The 22,425-nt window shown below is 41.7% G+C and overlaps 1 protein-coding gene across 2 annotated transcripts in view; it reads left to right on the top strand.

Annotated features, from left to right (window-relative positions):
- Window positions 1-22,425, top strand: part of LPGAT1 (lysophosphatidylglycerol acyltransferase 1) — a 1,227,529-nt gene that overhangs the window by 556,429 nt on the left and 648,675 nt on the right. For both annotated transcript variants that reach the window (XM_044075074.1, XR_006365251.1), the window contains exon 3: window positions 8,439-8,534. In XM_044075074.1, the coding sequence (XP_043931009.1) occupies window positions 8,439-8,534 (96 nt within the window). The remainder of the gene's footprint in view (window positions 1-8,438; window positions 8,535-22,425) is intronic.

Genomic DNA, 22,425 nt, shown 5'->3' with positions numbered 1-22,425 from the left:
TAAGGCAAAGATCTCTTCCCTCCTGAGTTCTTGCACCCAGGTCACAAAACATTCTATTAAGTGTAGCTATGATTCTGTAGAAGCCTCTGCTAGAGCTGCTACCTCAGGTTCTGTCATCAAGAGGTACTCATAGCTGAGACTGCAAACTCTCCCTGATGACATCAAATCCAAATTCCTGGATGCACCTCTTGACAACATTCACCTTTTCGGCGCAGCAGCTGCTGATCTCTTCAAAGCCCTCCAAACTAATGGGAAGGAACTGTAGGAACTGAGACATATCTTTGTCTCCCCAGTACCTCGTTTTCAGAGGAATTACCCAGCAAAAACTTCATTTGTGAGAGCTTCTGGTAAGAGACTTCAAACAAATCACAGAAAGGAGCCCAGGAAAAAGGCCCTGCTCAGGCCTGCCTCCGTCACTCCTCCCTCTAAACAACCCTTTCATGGAAAACCTGGTACTCTGCGACTACCAGGCTCCTCATCCAGACACCCCTCTGTCCATGCGCCTCTCCCTTCCTGCTTGGAAGCAGGTTACCCAGGGCTCCTGGGTCCTCTCGATCATAAAACAGGGACACTTCATGACCTGGGAAGCCAGACCCACCCCAAAGGCATCCCTCACCCACCTTGAGACCAAATACCTGTCTTCTCACAAATCCTGCAAGAACTTCTTGCTCAAGGAACCATCCAGGAGGTACCCACCTTGGCAAAAGGAAGAAGATTTTATTCAAAACTCTTCTCTGTCCCCAGAAAGGAAGGCCCCTGGAGGCCTATCCTGGAGCTATTCCACCTCAACACTTTCCTCAGAGTCCACTCCTTTGCTTTCGCTCTCTCTGCTGTTCTACCCCTGATCCTTCCTCAGGCTTTACTAGTATCCTCGGACATAAAGGATGCCTACTTACATCCACATTTACTCACTTTTCAGGCGGTACCTCTGCTTTTCAGTGGATTCTGTGCATTCTGTGCTTTACCTTTGGTCTTTCTACAGCACCAAGAGTATTTACGAAATGTTTGGTCACTGTCTTGGCATTCGCCAGAACAAAGGGAATACAGCTTTTCCCTTACTTAGACGACATCCTGATCCAGGCTCCCTTAGGTTTCACAGCCCTATGACACCTGAGCTTCACCATCTCCCTGCTATCAGGTCTAGGATTTACCGTAAACCTCAAACAATCCTCCCAACCAGGATCCCTTCATGGATGCCTCAAACACAGGCTGGGCTGCAACCCTAGAAAGCTGGACAGTGAGGAACACATGGACCCACACCCAACAGAAGGAGCACATCAATATCAAGGAAATGAGAGCCCTGATATTGGCCTTAGAAATTTTCAGGAATCACTTTCTACCAGCCACCCTGAGGTGGTACACAGACCATGCCACTGTGCAGAGGTACATCAACAAGCGGGTGGTGGTGGTGGTGGTGGTGGTGGTGGTGGGGGGGGGGGGAGTCCTACTTCCTGTGTAGATTAGCACTGCAGGCTTGGGAAATCACGCTGGGGAAACAGATCCTTCTCCAAGTAGTTTATATCCCTTCTGCAGAAAGTGCGATGGCAGATTCATTGAGCGGGACTGTGACCCTGTCTCACGAATGGATGCTGAACAGGGACTTCTTTCTGGACCAGGTCCATCGATGGGGTATCCCAGATGTGGCTCTCTTCGCCTACCCCATGAACAGACAGCTCCCCGACCTTCTGTTCCATGGTAGATCACTCAGAGGCTTGGAAGGCGGATGCTCTGTCGATTTCTTGGAAGGGGATGTAGTCCTATGCATTTCCCCCTTCCCTCTCATACAAAGAGTCGTGCTGAAAATTCAGAAGGAACAGCCTCAGATCTTGCTAGTGATTCCCTATTGGCCAAGGCAACACTGGTTCCCTCTTCTATTTCACTGAGCCAAGGGCAATTACCACAAGTTACCCCAGTGAATTAACCTACTCACACAGGACAAGTGAACACTCCTACACCCCCAGCTGTCCACACTGAATCTCACACTGTAAGTGATAGGGTGCAGATTCCTTTCAGACACCTATACTCAGAGGACATAATCCAGGTTCTGCAGGAGGCCAGAAAACCAACTACTACAAAATTCTACCTGTCAGAATGGAAGAGATTTTCATTGTCGTGTCTACAAAATAACCTGCAACCACTGGGAGCAGAACCTCAGTGATCTTGTCTTATCTGTGTGACCTTATGAAGTCTGGATCATCTTATTCCTCCATTAAAATACATGTGTCTGCCATCTCTGCATGCGTGCCCTTAGTACCTCCTCTAGCATCCAGGTTAGAAGTCAGACTCTTTCTGAGAGGAGCACTGCATCTCAGACCCCCCAAAGAAGCCCATTCTCCCCCCTTGGGATCTTAACTTTGTCCTGAAGAAATTGATGCTCCCACTCTTCGAACCAGCCAAAGACCACTCCCTCCAACACTGCACCTGGAAGGCTATACTCCTGGTGGCCATCACATCAGCCAGAAGAGTCTCTGAGCTCCAGGCCCGTATGGCAGACCCCCCCCCTTCACTGTCTTCCACAACAACAGGCTATGCTTGCGCACCAACCCCTCTCTCATGCCCAAAGTGGTCAATGAGCTGTCTTTAAATTAAACTATAAATCTGTCAACCTTTTTCCCCTCTCTACATTACAAGGCAGAGAGGATACTTCATTCCCTAGACGTTCACAGACAGCTTGGGTGTTACTTGGCCAAAACCAAATCCCTACGCAAATCAGACTGGCTCTTTATCTCTTACCAACCAAGAGCCCTGGGTCATCCTGTTTCCAAGCAAACCATATCCTCTTGGATATCTAAAACTATTTCATTCTATTACACTAGTCATGGTAAGTCTCTCCCAGCCCCATTTACAGCTCACTCTACCAGGGCAGTGCCCTCCTCTGTAGCATTTCTTAAAGGATTACACATGGCTGCTATCCTCAAAACAGCTACACGGTCCTCTATTCACACTTTCACTAGGTTCTACAAGCTGGACTTGGTCTCTAGAGCCAGGGCAGGATTTGCCAGAGCCATCCTCCATGGGTTTGTGAAAAGTGCTTCTTGTCCGCCTCCCCTTCCATAGGACAGGAGCTTTTGCACTCTCTCTGATGTCATGAATACAGCAGCATATGAATAGAAGGACATAGTATTGTTGTGTAAGAACTTACCATAACCTTAGATGTCCTTCTCTTCAATATGCTGCTGTATAGTTTCCCACCCAGCCTTCCCCCCTCACACTTGCCTGATTCCTGACTTTTGGAGTACCCCCTCCCAAGTTGCTGACTCTGGCGGCATTCAGTTCTGAGGTGGATACGTGCTGACATCCGCTTTATACCTGACGTCCATTTACAGCTGATGTCAGAGAAGAGGTACAGGACGTCGGCGCACCCTAGTGGTATTATTTAAACTTTTGTATAACGGCCAGACATTTGAGAGTTCACCAGAGCAAACTCCCTGATGTTATGAATACAGCAGCATATAGAAGAGAGGGACATCTAAAGTTATGGTAAGTTCTTACACAACAATACTTTTTAACGTGCATAAACAGTGCAGTGTGTGAATGTAATAATATTTCTCTGGAAAATAATAACATGAAAAAAACATTAAAACTAAAATTAAATTTAAAACAACATTAAAAATAATGTGCAGTTGTTATGAAGAAAGTAATCCACATAAATACAGGAACATGAGATTTAGAACCCATATAAAGAGAGAGAGAGAGAGAGCAGCGGAGAATAGTGAAACTGCAGAGAAGGAAATGATGTGAAAATAAGGAGAATATGTGAAACACTAAATGGCACTGTGTTTTTCATTGATGAAGGAAGATTTAAGCCTGGACCTGAAGACATGGAATGGGTTGGGATGGAGCTGTTGGGGATCCAGAGGAAAGGTATATGGGTTTGTCCAGTATCAACGATAGGTGAATGAAGTGCTTATTGCCTTGACTTCCCTAGAGAATGAGGAGGCCTTTGAGGACATTTTGTCTGGTTCATCAGTATGATCATGGTGGCTTATGGGCAGTAAAGATGGTTTAAGTGGAACGGACATAGAGGTAAGTGAGCAACATGCTGGAAGAGGCACATGGAAGTCCATTGAAAAGAAGACAGTTTAAAGATTTGAAGAAGATACAGTGGTACTGCTGGTGGTGAGGGTGTGCAGCAAAACGGGTAGCATGATACAGTCACTTAAGGGGGCAAAGGAAGTAAGAACAGAGAGACCGTCGTTTTTGAAGGAAAGGACGAAAGCAGATGTACTTGTGAAACATGTGAGCAGTAAGCTGTTTCAGATAATAAGGCAATACTTAGTTTCATTGACCTTACTTAGAAACAGGTTAAAGTGCATGGTAAGGAGGAAGAGTGAACAATAGACAACGAAGGTAAAACAAACACACACACACACCTGTTTAGGGAATATTCTGCCTGCTCAGTAGCATTTGTTTTATAATGTTTTATGGTTAAATTATTTTACCATAAATCTTTTTGTATGTTATTCTTAGGTACTTTGTTAAAAAGACGCCATAAAAATGTTTTATTGCTCAAGTTAGAATGTTACCTTAGGTGATGATGATGATAAGGGAAAGAAGATGCTATCTGATGTAGAAGGGCACACCTTTTTAGGTTGTGGGGGTGTAAAGAAGCTGATGTGAAACCCTATTTCACACTGAACAAAGTTTGGGGTTAGCAGAACCAAACAGAACGTGACATTGGTGTCAGATTTGCAAGTTTTGTTAGCATAGTAGTTCACAAATTGCTCCACTTTGTTAATAGGAAAGTCCAAGTGAAAATACAAGAGAGTAATGAACCCAGGACTGATTCCTGTGAAATCCCAACATTAATATAATTAGAAGAGGAAATGTCTGATAAGGACACTAAAGATAACCACAAAGCCTTCTTCAGCTATGTTAGAAACCTGGGCGGAAACCCTCAGATATGCTCAGAGTTGGTTCACAACAACAAGAAATACACTGAACCCACAGATATTGCTAACATTCTGGCTGACAGGTTCAGTGCAAATTTCTCACCTCCTTCACCCCCAAAAGAAGAAATACTTATCCCAGCTGAATGTAATCTCCCTGTCATCTCAGATGTCCAAGTGAGAACCGCCCTAAACAAAGCAAAAAACACAGCATCAATGGGACCTGACGGTATCCCGGGGTGCGTGTTACGTGAACTCCAAGAGGAGCTAAACCCACACATAAAAATGCTATTTAACCTTAGCCTTACTTCGGGAAATGTACCTGAACACTGGCGTACAGCAGCAGTGGTCCCACTCCACAAGGGGGGGTGCCTCTACAGACCCTGGAAACTACCGCCCCATAAGCTTGACTAGCCTGGTCTGCAAAGCTATGGAAAGAATCATTATGGAACTCATAAACGGAGACATAGGGGACCTACAGACGCTTGACCCCACCCAGTTCGGCTTTGTAAAGGGCAGATCCTGCCTTTTAAACCTGGTTGACTTTTTCGAAACAGTCACTAGAGCCATTGATGAGGGCAAAGCAGTCCATACAGTATACCTGGACTTGGCTAAGGCCTTCGACACAATACCCCACTCAGGCATCATAGATAAGCTAAACAGCTTAAAAGTAAACCCTTATATCACTAGATGGGTTGCAAACTGGCTAAAGGACAGAACCCATAAAGTTAAAATTGCTGGAGCAATGTCAGACTCAAAGCCAGTCACAAGTGGTGTCCCACAGGGCTCTGTCCTGGGACCCCTCTTGTTCGGCATTTATTTCTCAGATGTTAAAGCAAACATGGGAGGGCTGTGGCTGACAAAGTTCGCAGATGACTGCAAACTAGGCGCCATAGTCGATTCACCAGCAGATACACACATCCTACAAAAAGGCCTCACTGAAACGGACAACTGGTGCCGTAGTCACGGCCTTAAACTAAATGCCAAAAAATGTATAGTCATCCCTTTTGGAAAAAACAAAGTACCCACAAATTATCACATAGACAGCAACTCACTAAGTACGGAAAAAGTAATCAAAGACCTAGGGACCCAAGTAGACAGCGACCTCTCATTTAACACCCACGTTGCCAAAGTGGTTAGAAAAACATTCTACCTTGCACACCTCATCATGAAGGGTTTCACATCCAGATCCAAGGATGTCATTGTACCCCTATATTCCTCCCTCATCAGACCCATGATTGAGTACAATGCCCCATTTGGTATGTACCTTACCCAGCACTTGCAACAGCTGGAGAGACCACAAAAGTACCTCACCAAAAGGATCAAGGGTCTCCAACATATGTCTTATTCTGCCAGACTAAAGAAACTTCAGCTCTATTCAGTAGCATACCGCCTGCTCAGAGGTGATCTCTGCCTGACGTACAAGGCCATGTCCAGTCAGGATCTGATGGACATGTTCCACCTCAAAAAATCCAAATCCATCAGGACCATGAGAGCTAAAGACTTAAACCTCGGCACAAGTATGAATAGGACATGCTGGAGGGATAGATTCATAACCCAGAGGCTTCCCATGCTTTGGAACAGGATCCCAGTTCGTATTAGGCAGAGCCCCTCACTGACTCTCTTCAAGAGAAATCTTGATGAGTGGATGGGAGATCGTAAATTTACCCCAGGGGTCACATCTGTGTCCCTGCTAGACAGGGGCACAGTAAACTAATTCTATTATATAAGGGGACCTTCACTGTGTCACTACTAAGACAGAGGCACAGTATTCTAGATTTATTCTGTACATTTTTGTACCATTTCATGGGGTGGCAAAAGCCACATCACTATGGCTAGGCTTACAAATGCCCCAGGGCAGATAGCCTAGTACTATACTATGAAACTATAACCAGTGAATGTGCTGCCTTCTGGTCAAGTAGCTGGCAAAATAATGAAGGTACTAAAAGGCAAGACATGAGTGCAGTGGTGCATGAGCAAACAAGTGAAGTTGATCTTGAAAGTAGGTGCTTTCATTTAAAACCATAGATTTTTCCAGATGTAAATGGAGTGATGCAGAGCAGTTTACTTGTGCAATTGCTCTTGTTATCAAAAGGGACAGTAGCATGTAGGCCAATAAGGTCTGATGAACTCTCTTTTAGATGAAAGTGTAAAAAGATCTGAAGTATGATAATTTAGACAAACATGCTCACTTTTAACATCCGTAAAGGTCGGTGAGTTTGCTTGTACACTGAAGTCCTTGAGTTTGCTTTTTAGAAGTTTTAAGTTTGTTTCTCAAGCATCAGCGCACTGACGTTCCCTTTTTGAAAATAAAAAAGGTAGATTGAACAATGTCCTTAGAAGAAGAGCTGCCATCGAAGCAAAGTACGATCACTACAAGAACCAAAATATGATCACTACATCTGAAGATCTAGGCAGTAGAACTGCATGAAACAAAACTTAGATCTGTCTCTGTTGGATATTGGTGATTCACAGAAATGTAGTTTGTATTTGAACCAAAAGCCGTGTTAACCTGGAATAGACTTAAGATGTGAGGATGGTCATGTTTGACCTGGTTAAAAGGAAGTTTTTAAAGATTTCAGCCAGTGTAAGTAACATGAAGATTGGGCAGGAATTCTTAAAAGTAGCCAGCATATCCCGGTTTGTGATGCATGATGACAGTAACCACATTTTAGGTTGAAGGCCTGACCAAGAGCACCATAATCTGTTACAAAGAAAGCAGATAGCGCTGGCAGGAACAGTGACACTTTCCTTGGCAATGACTGCCAAAATGTGATTAAGGTCTGTAATGTTTTACAGCCAAAAAAGATTTAGACAGCTCCACAGACACAGTCACTTTATAGTGTAAAAGTTGAGACAGAGGACAAATTAATTTGTGTTGGTGTGGGAAGCTGAAAGCAGTTTAACCAAGGTCAGTTTTATCTATGGTAGATTAAGGTTCAGGGGCCAGAGGACTGTTGGTGTTGAAACAGTCAAGGATGTGGGTAACTGAACCTGGGAAGAGGCTGCCAGTGTTGTCCCAGAGTTTCTTGCACTTGTTGACCATGTTAGATCGTAGGCTACAAAGGTGTTGTTCATAGGTTCATAGATTAGTACTAGGCTAACTGCCCTTGCGAGCCATTTGAAGCCTAGCCAATTATCCCCTGTGAGATTCAAACCTTGTACATTGTGTTTGCAAGGCAAACACCTTAACCATTAGGCCACCCTCCCAACAAGAAGTTGTCTTTCCACTGGGTTACTTTGTTTTTGTATAAATATTTATGTGGCTATTGAAGAACTTAACAGATTGTAAGGTGCACTATGCTTGCTATTTTTTTTTTTTTTTTTGAAAAATTCAGAAGTGATCCACGGGAGCTTTTGCCTGTTATATGCATATTCAAAGACTGCAGGGAAGTCATTTGTTGTCATAGTAGCATTAACCTGTTAATGGGTAGGCACCTTCAGTGTAGGCAAAACATTAGCTAGACAATGTTTTACTTTGATAGCAGTAACATGAAGAGAAATTTGTCTAAAGCAAGCAAGCTTAGTTTTCTATATTAACTCTTTTAGGTAGTTTGTCGAATGATGTGGCTGATGGATCATATATTTCGGTACACCAACTTTGGGATTGTGTCTTTGATTCATGGGGATTTCTTCATAAGACAGGTAAGAGGTGTGTTATTTTTTTCATTAACATTGATAACTTGCCGCACAAGCTGGGCAATAATGTCTCATCTGTCTTTATGTACAGTGTACTGTTCTGTTTTTCACTTGGGGAACCTTAACTGATATTTGTTGTCATTTAGATCTAGCTTTCATCTGTTTCTTTTTCCTGCTACACAGGAGCATAACTGGAATATCCAACTGTTTTGCTGGAATAGGCTTCAAAGCTTTTATTAATGCATAAACCTGAATTATGTTAAGACCAATCTGGAAATGCATCAGATGATATGAATGTCAGAATTGATGAATTGCGATGTGGGTTATGGTTTCATTTTCTTCTGCTCTTTATTGACCCGCGCTGTCATCCAAGCATGGTGTTTTATTTACAGCCTTTATCAGAGCAAATTAACTTTGCTGTGCAACATTAGAATAGTTATAGGCCAAATATTTGTAGTATATCTGTTATACTTTCATATGGTAGCCCCTCACTAACATACCGATTTAAAAGTAAACTTGGAAGTTAAAGAATGGCAAGAACATCACATGCTGAGTTTTACAACCATTCATTTATGCGATTACTTTATAGTTTTGCACTTTTAGAGGTAGATGAGATAAACCAAAGAGCTGGACGTGTGAAAGCATGTTGGAGTCCAGAAGAAAAACCTTGGAAACACCATCTTATATGAATTGTCAGAATGAGAGTAGTTGGGGAGGCTGCCAGTCCCCTGCTTCATGTTAATCCTTGCCTTGCTCAAACTACCATGTCTGACTGCTCTTTCAGCTGTTTTTTTTAGGCTGTCTTTAAAGCAGGCAGTTACAGGTCAAGTTTAGCTGTGCATCTCTGCTTCTAAACAACCCTGGATTTCTCTCTGTACTAGATTTTTAAAAAATGAATGTACTTATTAAATATAAATGACACATTTCACATTAGGTACCCAACATTCTTAAAAGAGTTTTCATGCAAGTCCTATGTGTTTGGAACCCAGTCTAGAATAGATAAAATAATGATTTTAAGATGTTAACGGTATTGATCACTGCTACAGTAGCCTTAGCTATATGGGTTATATCCTGCCAAAGATGCAACAGCCAGCCAGCTTCCAAAACTTCAGGGCATCTTCCACACTGCCAAACTGTCAGGAAGCTCCGAGTGGCTGCACTGACTAAAAGACAGGTTTGGATGCCAAGCCTTTCAGAGCTGTACTAGTGCCAGAGGGTGTGTTCCTCTGAGATTTTTGAGGGTCAACAGTCTGCTTGTGCTATTCCTCTGCTGAACAGATAAGTTCCCTTTGGGGGAAAAAAAAACTTACATTCAGTTAGTTTTGTTGATTATTAATGCTTTCTTCTTCATTAAGTTATTTTAAAGCTAGGAGTTGTGTTTTAGTGGACTTTCACAACATGGTATTGTGCTTTAAATAAGAGCACTCTTTCTTCCTGTCAGTTTAACAGTTGCTTAAAGTATTTAAGAAACATTTTTTCTATTGTGAAATTGTATTTATTTTACTTTTGTGATTCTGGCAAGTGTTTTAAAGTGCTTTTTACTTTGTTTTGCGTGAAAAAGTGACAACATGTTTGCAATTTTTACTGGTTTTTGCTGCTTGTTTTCCCTGGGGAAAGAGGAACCATTTTCAGCTTGCCCATCGAGAAAACAATCAGTCAAAAGTTGTTGGTCCTTCGTCTAGCCATAAAAAGACAGTTAAGCAGACAGCCTTTGCAACCACAGCAGGCTAGCAATTTGCCTCAGCCACAGGTGGATGACTCTACTATAGCCATTTGTTATACTTCACACCATTCAGTTTTTACTCTGGATCTCTCTGGTGTAGCACTTACCCCATCTATGGAACAGGGTTTGCCATGTTCTCTGCAGCTGTTGGGGTCCCCACAGTTGTCAAAGGAGAGCCACTCTTGTTTGTCCTGGAAGAAGAAACAGGGAAGCTGTCGCTTGTCCGGTCAGGATAAAACAGACAAGCGGATGTGGGCTCAGTTCAAGCAGCTTTATTACACACAAACACTTCGGGAATGAGGCTTTGTAACTTAAACTTAAATAAACCTATAAATAGACTGCTACACTCGTACATTTAGCACTCTGGCTGTTCTCTCAAAATGGCACTGCTGCCTGCACATTCTCACTATTTATATGCTGTTTACTATCAAAAGATCGAAAGTAATATGGCTGACGTTCATTTGGTCGAAATCATTACATCCAGAGTTCATAATATCGAATTCATAACATCGACGTTCAAATGGTCGACAGATGCATGCAAATAACACCAATGTTTATGCACCCCCCCTGCTACTTATATATTATAAATTCGAGGTCTTGCTGACAAGGGAAATCTTTGCCTGTTGTCAACATAATGTCGACCAAATGAACTACTTAATATTCATGTGTCCGACCATATCTGTCTACCATATGATCTTTAGACCATATGACTTTCAATCTTTTGATAGTAAACCTTTATACACATGTGCCTACATCTGGAAATGCTTCTTAAAGGCACACATGCTCTGTTCTACATCTTCTCTCTTTGAGAAATAGATCATATACCAAATGACAGTATTCAATGGCATGTAATTTACAGAAATGATCTTTTAACATGCAGTTATACAGAACTAATTTTTTGACGTGCCATCATACAAAATCAGACACCTATAAAACAATCATGTCCAGGTTGCTGTGTATTTTACACTAGGTCTAGAAATACGACCTGATCGTGTAATGTAAAAGTCAGAATTGGATCTAGCAACAGGGACTGTCTTCAAGGAGTTTTCATCTCTGGGAATACCTGGGACATCATCAGGAATGGGAATGGATACCAAGACATGTTCTTCACTATGAACATTGTCAGGCTTGCTCTGAGATCTAGAGTTTGTATCACAGGAATGATCTTGCGGTATCGTTTCTGATACAGGAAGAAGATGCTTACGGTTTCTCCTGTATTCTGTACCCTCAGATTCCACTAAGTAGGATCTCGGCTCGGCACATATACCTTTCACTTGACCAATTAGATCAAAGTCTTTCGCTGTTTGCATCCTCATTGTCTCACCTTCTTTCAGTGGACAAAGAAATCCGCTCCTTTTGTCATAGCTGGACTTCTGAAAAGATTGCTTCGTAAAAAGTTGGGCTTTGATGCTCTGGCACCAACAAACTAGAACTGATAGGCAAGGTTGTTCTGGTTTGCCTAGATAGAAGTCTCTGAGCAGGCGAGCAAAGAAGTTTGTCAAGGGGTATATTTCAGAGATTAAGCAAGTTCAAGAAGATGTTGGTATCGTCACGCTTTGACCTCTCTAGTAATTGCTTTGCACTCTGTACTGCATGATCAGCAAGGCCATTTGACTGTGGGTATTCAGAACCACTAATAATGTTATAGCCATAAGTACGTAACATTAAGAATTTGCTTTATATGCCTTCAGTCAGGAACAACACTTCAGGATGTGCAGACAGAAATTTTATTCTTACTATGCTGGGAGACCATCTTCATAACCTTTGATGAAGCATTCTCACTTTACATACAAAAACTGTAGTTTTATACATTTTCTTTTCACATCTGGTCATGCAGTTTTATTACGTTACAGTTACTCTGACAAATAGAAAACTTTGCAAATGTCCTCATCCTTTGTGATTTTCGTCTCGGACTTCACGTGAACACCTTTCTGTACATGATCCACCTGCTTCCAAGAGGTCTTGTTTCTGACCTTGGATGTTTCAAACCTGCCCTAGCAACAGTGCTGGAGGAGTCAGGCTAAAAATTCCTTTTGTAGTAACTAACTTGTCTTCTTTATGCAACACATACTTTTTCCTTATTAGACATTAAAAGAATGCAGTTAAGAAACTGCAGTACTGTAGCTTATGAAGCTGTATTTTCCCAGCCCTGCATACAAATTATATTTGCTTTTTTAACAATCATAATATAACATCATTAATAAACTGAAATTAATATAAATTTTAATAAGCTGGTGTTGTCCCTCTCTTTTGCAAATCTATGAAACTGTTGATTAGTAAACTGGGTACCCTTGTCAAAAATAGCTTTGTGTGGACTACCATGGACTGAGAAATGACATTTGGTCTTGGTAATAACAACACTGGATGTTAGGTTAGGTAGCAAATCAATCTCAAACCAGTTCGAATAAGAGTCTACCAACACTAAGTAATGCTGATTGTTCCACTCAAATATGTCAGTGGCTACTGTTGACCAAGGAAGTTCAGAAATTTGGCTTAGCTGAAATAGCTCTTTTTGCAAATGTGGTTTAGTACTATTGTGTACTGAACAAGAAGAAAGCACTTTATCAATGTCTTCTGATAGTGAAGGCCCAAATACTAATCCTCTCGCCCTTCTTTTGGTAGAATCAGAACCTTGGTGGCCACAATGCAAAATCTGAATGTATTCATGTTGTAAGGAAGTAGGAACAGTAACTTTGTGACATTTGAAAATGATGCCATCTTCCTTCAGCATCTCATCTCTGTATGGAAAAAAAGATTTTACTTCTGGCGGTACACAAGATTGCTTTGATGACCATCCTTCATTGATGAAATGGTTGAGCTTTTGCAAAATTAGATCTATTTTTGTATGATCTCTTAGCTCATCTAGTCTCGTGGTAGAAACATTATGCACTTCTATGACATCAAAGTCCAAATTCTTTGCATCAAGCTGTTCTGTGGTATTTCTGGGCGATCTGGGTAAGGTATCAGCCAGATAAAGAAGTTTGCCTTTTGTATAGACCATTTTGAAATTGTACTTTTGCAATCTAAGCATCATTCTTTGTAGTCTTGCTGAAGCTAAATTCATAGGCTTCTTTAAAATAGTGACCAGAGGTTGATGATCAGTTTTGATTTAGCTAGCTCGTCCATAGATATAATCATGGAACTTCAAACATATGAACACAATTGCCAAAAGTCCCTTCTCAGTTTGAATGAGCGTACTGCATCTCAGTTTGGGTTAGAGTTCTAGATACATAGGCAGCAGGTCTGCCCTTTTGAAGAATAACTGCACCAAGACCGAACTTTGAAGCATCACACGAAAGAACTACTAGTTTGTGGACTTCATAGTATCTCAATGTAGACGGGTTGGCAATTTTCTGTTTGAGGTTATCAAATGCTCTCTGGTGTTGTTCTAACCACGACCAGGCAACATTTTTGTGCGTCAGCTCTCTTAAAGGTGCTGATAACTCACTAAAGTCAGGGATAAATGTGCCCAAACAATTAACCATACCAAGTAAACTCTGTAAAGCTTGGACATTGTCTGAGCCTGGCATCTCAAGAATGGCTGCTTGTTTAGAAGGGTCTACTCGTAAGACTGTACTGGTAATTAAATTACCTACATAAGTTACTTCTGGTAGTCTGAATTTACATTTCAGAGGATTAAGCTTCAAGTACACTTCATGAGCTCTGTCCAGAACTTTCCTGAGGTTTCTGTCATGCTCTGCTTCACCATTGCCTTCAACAAGTAAATCATCAACTGTTATTGCACACTGACACCCCGAAAAAAATTGCTCCATTGCATGCTGAAAGACTTCAGTGGCAGAATGTATTCCAAAAGGCATCCTGAGGAATCTGTATCTACCAAATGGGGCACTGAATTTAGTCAGTAGTGAAGATTTGTGATGAAGCATTACTTGCCAAAATGAACTCTGCATCTAAGACAGAAAAAGCAGTGGCATTTGGCATGAGGGCGGCAATCTCCTCGACTGTACACTTAAGATGATGAGCTCTCTTCAGTGGCTTGTTCAAGTCTCTTGGGTCAGTATATATTCTGATTTCATCTGAATTTTTCTTATGAGCAGCTACCATGGAAGACGCCCACTCATCTAGTTCTGTGACTGGACAAATCACACATTGCTGCACCATTTTGTCTAACTGGACCTTGCCTTTGGTCCTGCATAGCTGTTTGAACTCTCCTTGCTGGTCTGAACACTGGACTGACCTCTGGGTCTACTTTCATGGAGGACACAACTGGAAGTTTGCCTAACTTGTCGAAAACATCAGCATACTTTGAGAAAATAACGTCAGTAAAGCTGGGACATGTGCTTACATGATGTACTTGTTTGATAAAAGGAAGCAGTTTCATTCTCAAACTGTCTCTGAGGCCCAATAATGACTGCACAGATATTTGGGCTACATAAAATTGCAAGTTGTAACTGTTCCGAGCCGAATAGCATGAAAGCACTACTGAGCCTTCGGTTTGAATTTCTTCACCTCCATAAGCAACGAGCTTCGCACAGTTGGCCAAATTAAGTTTCTCACCAGCTTTCACTTTAGTAAATGTTTCTGCTGACATCAAATTACATTTTGAACCAGTGTCTAGTCTGAGCTGTGTGAGCTTACCATTGATCAAGACAGCACAAAATACTTTGTTCTTTGCCAACAAATCTACTGTATTAACCTTTTCACTGACCCCTGATACACCATCTACATAAAAAGTAGGGTTGCATCTTCCTACATGATCAACTTGCCTTTTTGAGTGACCTTTTGTAATAACTGAATGAGGCTTGCCTGATTTTTCAAAACATTAGAAAGTAGTTCAATTTTTTACACTTGTGGCATTGCTAACAAAACGGTCAGCACTTTTGTCTTATAGAGTCATGATTGGCACCACAATTACAACAGTTGGCAATAAGACTTGACTTGGGTTTGCTGACTCACCCTTGTGCTGCATTGAGCATGTCCCTTTTGCTGAGCTAGTCTTGGAACTTGCTAGAAAGGTACGGGATCTTCCAGAAAGACTTGCAGGAGTTGCAGCAGCCATGTGCTTAGGCCTGTTTCTGCTTGTCCCCATGCTGCATGCTGTTTACATTTGCTGTTGAGGCTGTTGAAACCATGATCTTATCACTTACAAGCATACTTGTGTGCCTTTCTGTAAGCTCATGGATTTGACAAATCTCTATAGATTTGCTTAATGTTAAATCACTGTCACAAAGCAAAATCTTTCTCACTGCAGCATTATTAACACCACACACAAGCCTGTCCTTTAATAGCTCATCTTTCAAGTCACCAAATCTGCACGTTTTAGCCTTATTTCTCAAGTCAGTGATATAAGCTGCAAAAGTTTCACCTGGCTTTTAGTCTCTTGTATAAAATAACTGCCTCTCTAATGTAACATTTATCTGGGGATTGCACATTTCTCTAAATTTACATTTCAAGCACTCGGGGTTCTGTCTTGATTCAGCTGGTACAACAATGTGATGGTTTTTCCCTTCTGCATGTACTGCTGGTGCATGCACGAATGAAAGCTCTCTTCCAATGGTGCCTGACCCAGCTAGGTTAAGCCCAATGAATTCCCTTGTATGTGCACCTTTGTCAGAAAAAGCTGCTTGTATGAAACTATATTCCTGCTCAGATACTTTCCAATTCTCTGCAGTATTATGATCAAACACAAGTGGACTGGGTCTGTGGAATGTCTCTGCCATATCAACGCACAGTAGTGAATGTGCACACACATATATACCAGAACTTGTAATTCTGCCCAGTAGCATAACAGAGTCTTTGAAATAACTGCACTTTGTCAAATAAGTCTCTGTAGCACAAGAACACTTTACAGTCACTGTACTTTATTAAACCACTCATCAGTGTAAGAAATACTTCAGGATGACTGTACTTTGTGAATAAACTGTACACAGCAGAAGAAGCTTGGAGTAAGAAATACTGTAAAATGAATCCACTTTTCACATAGCACAAGAAGCTTTCAAAATGGCTGTACTTTGCGAAGTAACTGCACAGTGTAAGAAACACTTTGAAATGATAGCAGTCTGCGAATAAATGCACACAGCACAACAAACTTTTCTAAATGGCTGTACTTTGACTGCACTTTGCAATATAACTGTACTTTGCACACAGCAAACTCTTTGAAGTAATTGCACCGTAGTAAAGCATGCACCCTGAAAACACTTTGCACACACACACTGAGATACTTCAAGCAACTCTAGTTATGGTTTGAATGACTTCAGTCAATGTGAAATAGTGGTTTGTGCCCAAACATGGGATTTACTAAGAAACGTGCAATCGCCTTGTTCTTTAAGCTTATTTTGCCCTTTTATTGTACTCGTTATGCACTTTTAACCTCTTATCATACTCATTATACTTTTCTTTTTCCCATTTCACTTTAAACATGCTCATTGTGTAAACTAAAGGTTATTCTGAGCCCCATATGAATATTTCTGCTAGGTTTATCAAATACCATGTTTTCGAACATTTTGTTTAATTAATATTGCATTTTGTGCCTTTCATTTGATTAATAATATGTTTTGTGCCTTACAAATGCTCCATTTTATTTTATTTGCCAAATAAATCATTTGTGCAGGTTTTGGTTACCTTAAGTTAATTTCTGGCCTTTTTGTTTGTCTGAGCTCCTTTTCACTCAGCCAACTCAAATCTGCCTTCACCTTCAACTCTGCACCTCATGGCATGAAGAAGTTGTTATTTCAATCCCGGTTCTGACACCATGTCGCTCGTCCGGTCAGGATAAAACAGACAAGTGGATGTGGGTTCAGTTCAAGCAGCTTTATTACACACAAACACATCAGGAATGAGGCTTTGTAACTTAAACTTGCATAAACTTATAAACAGACTGACTACTACACTCATACATGTTAACACTGGCTGTTCTTTCAAAATGGCACTGCCGCCTGCACGTGCTCAGTATTTATATGCACATGCCTGCATTTGGAAATGCTTGTTAAGGGTTCACATTCACACACTGTTCTACAGAAGCCTTCCTTGTTTTGTCAGAATGGGGAAACTGCTGCTGCCATTTATAACACTGCTGGTACCATTTTATTCTGCCAAAAGAAACAGAAAACTAAACGTGTAGCTGTTCCTGCTCAAATTTCCTTAGAGAGGAGTAGTTTACTGGGTGTGGCTCAGGTTTTTATTCAAACTTTTGATTCTTCTTATTTAATGCTTTTTGGTAAAAGAAAGAAGGATACCTCCTTTCCTGAAGAGATTCAAGATTGTGAATCTGGATAGGAAGCTGAAGAGACAGGTACTGGTTTTCTTATTTGGACTCAAAGGAGAGCTCAGTTTCTGATGCTTCCTTTGGGATTCCTCTTTTTCCGAGAGTATTTTCAGAATGTGCCAGTACTTTTAGTGGGAGTTCACTGAGTTTTCTCAGTCTCTTTTGAGCTGTTACAGAAGTGATTTCCTGAGTCTTCACCATTTCCTCCAGTTTTGTCAGTTTTAAATGTGTTTGTCTGCCTGTATTTTACCCGATACCCAGCCCTGCTACTCGTAAAAGGCAGAATGTATAAACTTCCTCAGTCTTAAGGTCTTATACACTCTTCCCAAACCTGACCCAGCTGCTATAGCTTTAGTTATTCCTACTGCTGCTAAATAGTTGGTTAACGTCTGCCCTACTCTTTCTGGTAAGGTTTGGAAGATTATTGCTGGGTGTGTGTGTAAGTCAGATAATTCTTCTAGGGCTGTAGCCTCTGGTACTGTTTGAGGAGGTTTGCCTGGCTGCCTTCTTAGAATAGCCCAAGAAGATGTAAATAATGAGATTTTATTTTTCTTTTGGATAGAGATTCATTTAATGGTTCCTTCGCTACAGAGGTGATCAAAAAGTGTGATGAAAGGGATAAGTCAAATCAGGGGATCTCTAAGGGATTCTCTAATCCCTCATCCAATTTTGCCGTAATGGCTTGGATGTTCCAAAAAGAATTCAGAACTTCCCCAAGACCAAAGATAGTCCAGCTTGTCAGTTTAACTATTTAAGCAACTTTGTTCCCCTTCTCACTCTGGCAGTCCCTTTACCCCTTTCAGAAAGTCTGAATTTACATTTTTCTTTTGGGCAACAGATAGTGTCAGACAAGTGGGTTCCAAAGATCATTCATCAAGGTTATAGATGACAGTGAGAGGGTATTCTTCCTGGCCAGGAGGTTATTCCTCATCCACCAGACCAGACTGTTTTATTTCTACCTGTCCTTCATTACATGCTGTTGCAGGGAGTAATAGAACCAGTTCCTTGTTCCAAAATTGGGAAGGGTGTTTGTTCAAGGATGTTTCTTGTGCCAAAGAAAGAAGATGCTTGGAGACCTGTTCTGGATATTTCTTCTTAGACCTGTTTGCGGTAGCATCTAAATTCAGAGTGATGTCATTTCAGTCTGTTCCCTCTTCTGCCTCATTCAATTTTCCTGGTAATTGTGCATGTAAAAGATGCTCATCTCATTTCTTTTCATGCAGACTTCAGGCATTTCTCAAGCTTTGTCTGCGTGGATTACTTTATCACTTCTATGCTTTACACTCTGGACTGTCTGTTGCACCAAGTGTGTTCATAAAGTGGCTAGATGCAATTATAGCTTGTTGTGGGCTACAGGGTTTCCGTTTTCTTTTTTTCCATATTTAGATGACTTGCTTGTTAGGGTTCAACCAAACACCCTAATAATGGGCGATTTCAATTACTACACCATTAACTGGGAAAACTGCTCATGTACCAACTCCTTTGCTCAACGCTTTCTGGAATTCATACATTCCAATGCCCTGGATCAACTTATACACATCCCCACCAGGGGCAGCAGTATCCTAGACCTAGTCATTACCAACATGAGTGACCGGTGTTCCACACCTGAAATCAACTCCTCGTTGGTCAGATCCGACCATAAGCTAATCACTCTAGTTATCCACATCCCACCCCACCTCCCATTAAGGAGATCATGGTAAAAAAATTCTCCAAAGCCAACTTCATGCTTCTTAAGACAGAAATGGTGAACTTCATGACACCCATGCAGATGGACAATACAGTTACGACTGCTGAATCCTGCACAGATGCACTCTATAAGTACTTACATGGGTGCATGGATTGTGCTATCCAAAACAGAACCAAGACACTATCCTCCAAAAAAGGAAGCCAATCTGATGGTCCCCTGCCATAAATTCTACAACAGAAGGAAGAAACTGTTGCTTAAAGAGGTTAAAATCCCATGAGTGGAGGAGTTCCCTAGTCAGCCTCAGTAAGACGTTGAGATCTCTTATAAGATCCTCCAAAGCTAGCTACAAAAACAAAATTGCCACTGATTCTAGGGACAACCACAAAGCATTCTATAGCTATGTCAAGAATCTGAATGGCAACACCCAGATCTGCTCTGAGTTACAGCACAACGTTATGAAAATTACAGAACCAACTGATATTGCCAATGTCCTGGCAGATAGGTTCAGTGCTAACTTTACCCCTCTCTCACTCCCTAAAGGGCCCATATCTATACAGGAAGAATGCAGAGTCCCTGTGATCATAACTACGCAGGTAAAAGCTGCACTCTCTAAAGCCAAAAACACAGCATCCATGGGACCGGACAACATCCCAGGCTGCGTTTTACACAAACTTCAGAACGAACTGGCTCCCCACCTAAGCACCATGTTCAATCATAGTCTCACATCAGGCTTTGTGCCCACTGAATGGTGCACAGCAACAGTTATCCCACTTCACAAAGGGGGAGCCACCACTGATCCCGGGAACTATTACCCTATTAGCCTGACGAGCCTGGTCTGTAAGGCCATGGAACTTATCATCATGGAACTCATAAACAAAGACATTGGTAACTTCCAAACTCTTGGCCCCACCCAGTTCAGGTTTGTGAAAGGCAGATCATGCCTCCGGAACCTGATCGACTTATTTGAGGCAGTCACCAAAGCTGTAGATGAGGGTAAGGTGGTTCACACAGCCTATCTTGACCTTGCCAAGGCTTTCGACACCATCCTCCATTCTAGAATTATAGCTAAACTCAGTAAACTAGGTATAAATCCCTACATCACGAGATGGGTTGCCAATTGGCTCACTGACAGAACCCACACTGTAAAAGTTGCAGGCTCCAAATCTGACTTCAAACCTGTGACAAATGGAGTACCACAGGGTTCAGTCCTGGGATCTCTCCTGTTTGATATCCACTTAAGTACAGGCTAACATAGAAGGTCTTTGGCTAATGAAGTTTGTAGATGATTGCAAAATAGGAGCCATAGTTGAGTCCCCAAATAATGTGGACATCCTACAGAAGGGGCTCACTGAGACAGATGCCTGGTGTCTGAGCCATGGCCTCAAGCTCAATGCCAAAAAGTGCATTGTCATCCCCTTTGGTAAAAACTCTGTACCCATGAACTACCACAAAGGTGACAGTCTACTTAACGCTGAATGTGTGATAAGAGACATGGGGACCCAGGTGGACAGTAGTCTCTCCTTTGATAATCACATTGCCACAGTAGTCATGAAATCCTTCTACGTGGCACACCTCATCACAAAATGGTTCTCATCTAGGAAAAAAGAGGTCATTATTCCCCTCTACTCGACACTCATTAGACCCATTATAGAGTACAACGCCCCTTTTGGAAAGTACCTCACAAGACATCTGCAGCAGCTGGATAGGCCACAGAAGTACCTCACAAAGAGGATTACTGGCCTCAAACAGATGCCCTACACTGACCATCTCAAAAAACTCCAGCTTTACTCCGTAGCATATCCCCTACTCCGAGGTGATCTCTGCCTATAACATATAAAGCTATGTCAAACCTAGAGCTGTTGGACATGCTACACCTAAAGAAATCCCATTCCCTCTGAGCTACATGCTCTAAGGACCTAGACCGTGTCACCACAATAAACAGGACATGCTGGAGGGATAGATTCCTGTCCCAGAGACTACCCATATTCTGGAACAAGCTACCCATCTATGTCAAGCAAAGTTCCTCATTGGCACTCTTCAAGAAAAATCTTGATAAGTGGATGGGAAATAATAAATACACCCCGGGGATCACTTCTGTGGCTATGCTCGACAGGGGCACAGCAAAATAACTTTCTTGGGTGGCGTAAGCCAGGGAACCTTGTTGGCTAGGCTTGCTTAGGCCCTTGGGCTGATAGCCTAGTACCTGCCTATGAAGTGTCAAGAATCTCTCACATGGGTGAAAGATCTCTTACACAAGCTGGGGTTCCAAGAGAACATTCAAGAGTCCTTTTTGGTTCCTTCACAGTGGATTGTGTTCCTGGCATATAAGCCGGACACCTCAGTTCAAAGAGCTTTTCTTCCAGAGGCAAAACTAAATCTATATTTAGATCTGTTTCTAAGATCACTTTCTCAGACTTTAGTCACTGCAATGAAATACCTCAGGATTTTGGGTCTCATGGCATCTGTGATTTTTATGTTAACCCTGGCAAGACTCCATGTGAGAAAAATACAATGGTATCTGAAGTTTCACATCCCTTGTCTTTTTAAATCCCAGTGCTAGGGTTTGTTAATACAAAAAATCTTGGTGGAGAGAACAAATATTCTTAAATTTGGGTCTCCCTTTATTCCTCCTGGTTTCGGAGTAATCAGTCATATCAGATTTTGCTTGGGAAGCACTTTGAGGAGGGATAATAATGCAAGGTGTGTGGGACATCTAGGACAGATGCAAACACATAAATATAAAAGAGGAGCTTGCCCTGATCAAGGCACTCAATTCTCTGAATCATCTTTGGTCCTCAGACCTCTTCAAGTTGTTTTAGACTATACCAAAGTCATGTGGTATATCTTCAAACAGGCACTGTACAGGCATCCTTCATTCAAGCAGAGCAATACTGTGTGACAGACAAGCTGAACAGGTCAGTGCAGACTCTGACATATGCCCTTTCATATGCAAATTAGATTGGGGTCTTCCAAGATTTAATCCATGTTTGGGAAGTTACACTAGTAGTCCATTTACCCCCTGTCTAAATAATCAGCTGGCATGATTCTGTCCCAGGACTCCATGCTAGAAGGCCTGGTAGACAGATGCCTTTTTCATTTTACTTAACAGGAATGTTCTGTATGCTTTTCCAGCCTTTCCACTGATATCTAGACAGGAGTAGTTTCCTAGATTTGGCTCATTTTCTACTTTAGGGTATTTGACCCTTATAATGTGGTTTCTGGTAAAACAAAGAAGGATGCCTCTTCTGAAGTGATTTAAGAT

The sequence above is a fragment of the Protopterus annectens genome, chromosome 6.part0, assembly GCF_019279795.1.
Source record: "Protopterus annectens isolate FY-2018-M chromosome 6.part0, PAN1.0, whole genome shotgun sequence".
NCBI classification, from domain to species: domain Eukaryota; kingdom Metazoa; phylum Chordata; order Ceratodontiformes; family Protopteridae; genus Protopterus; species Protopterus annectens.
Note: the sequence above shows the minus strand (reverse complement) of the source record. Positions and strands in the feature narration are given on the sequence as shown.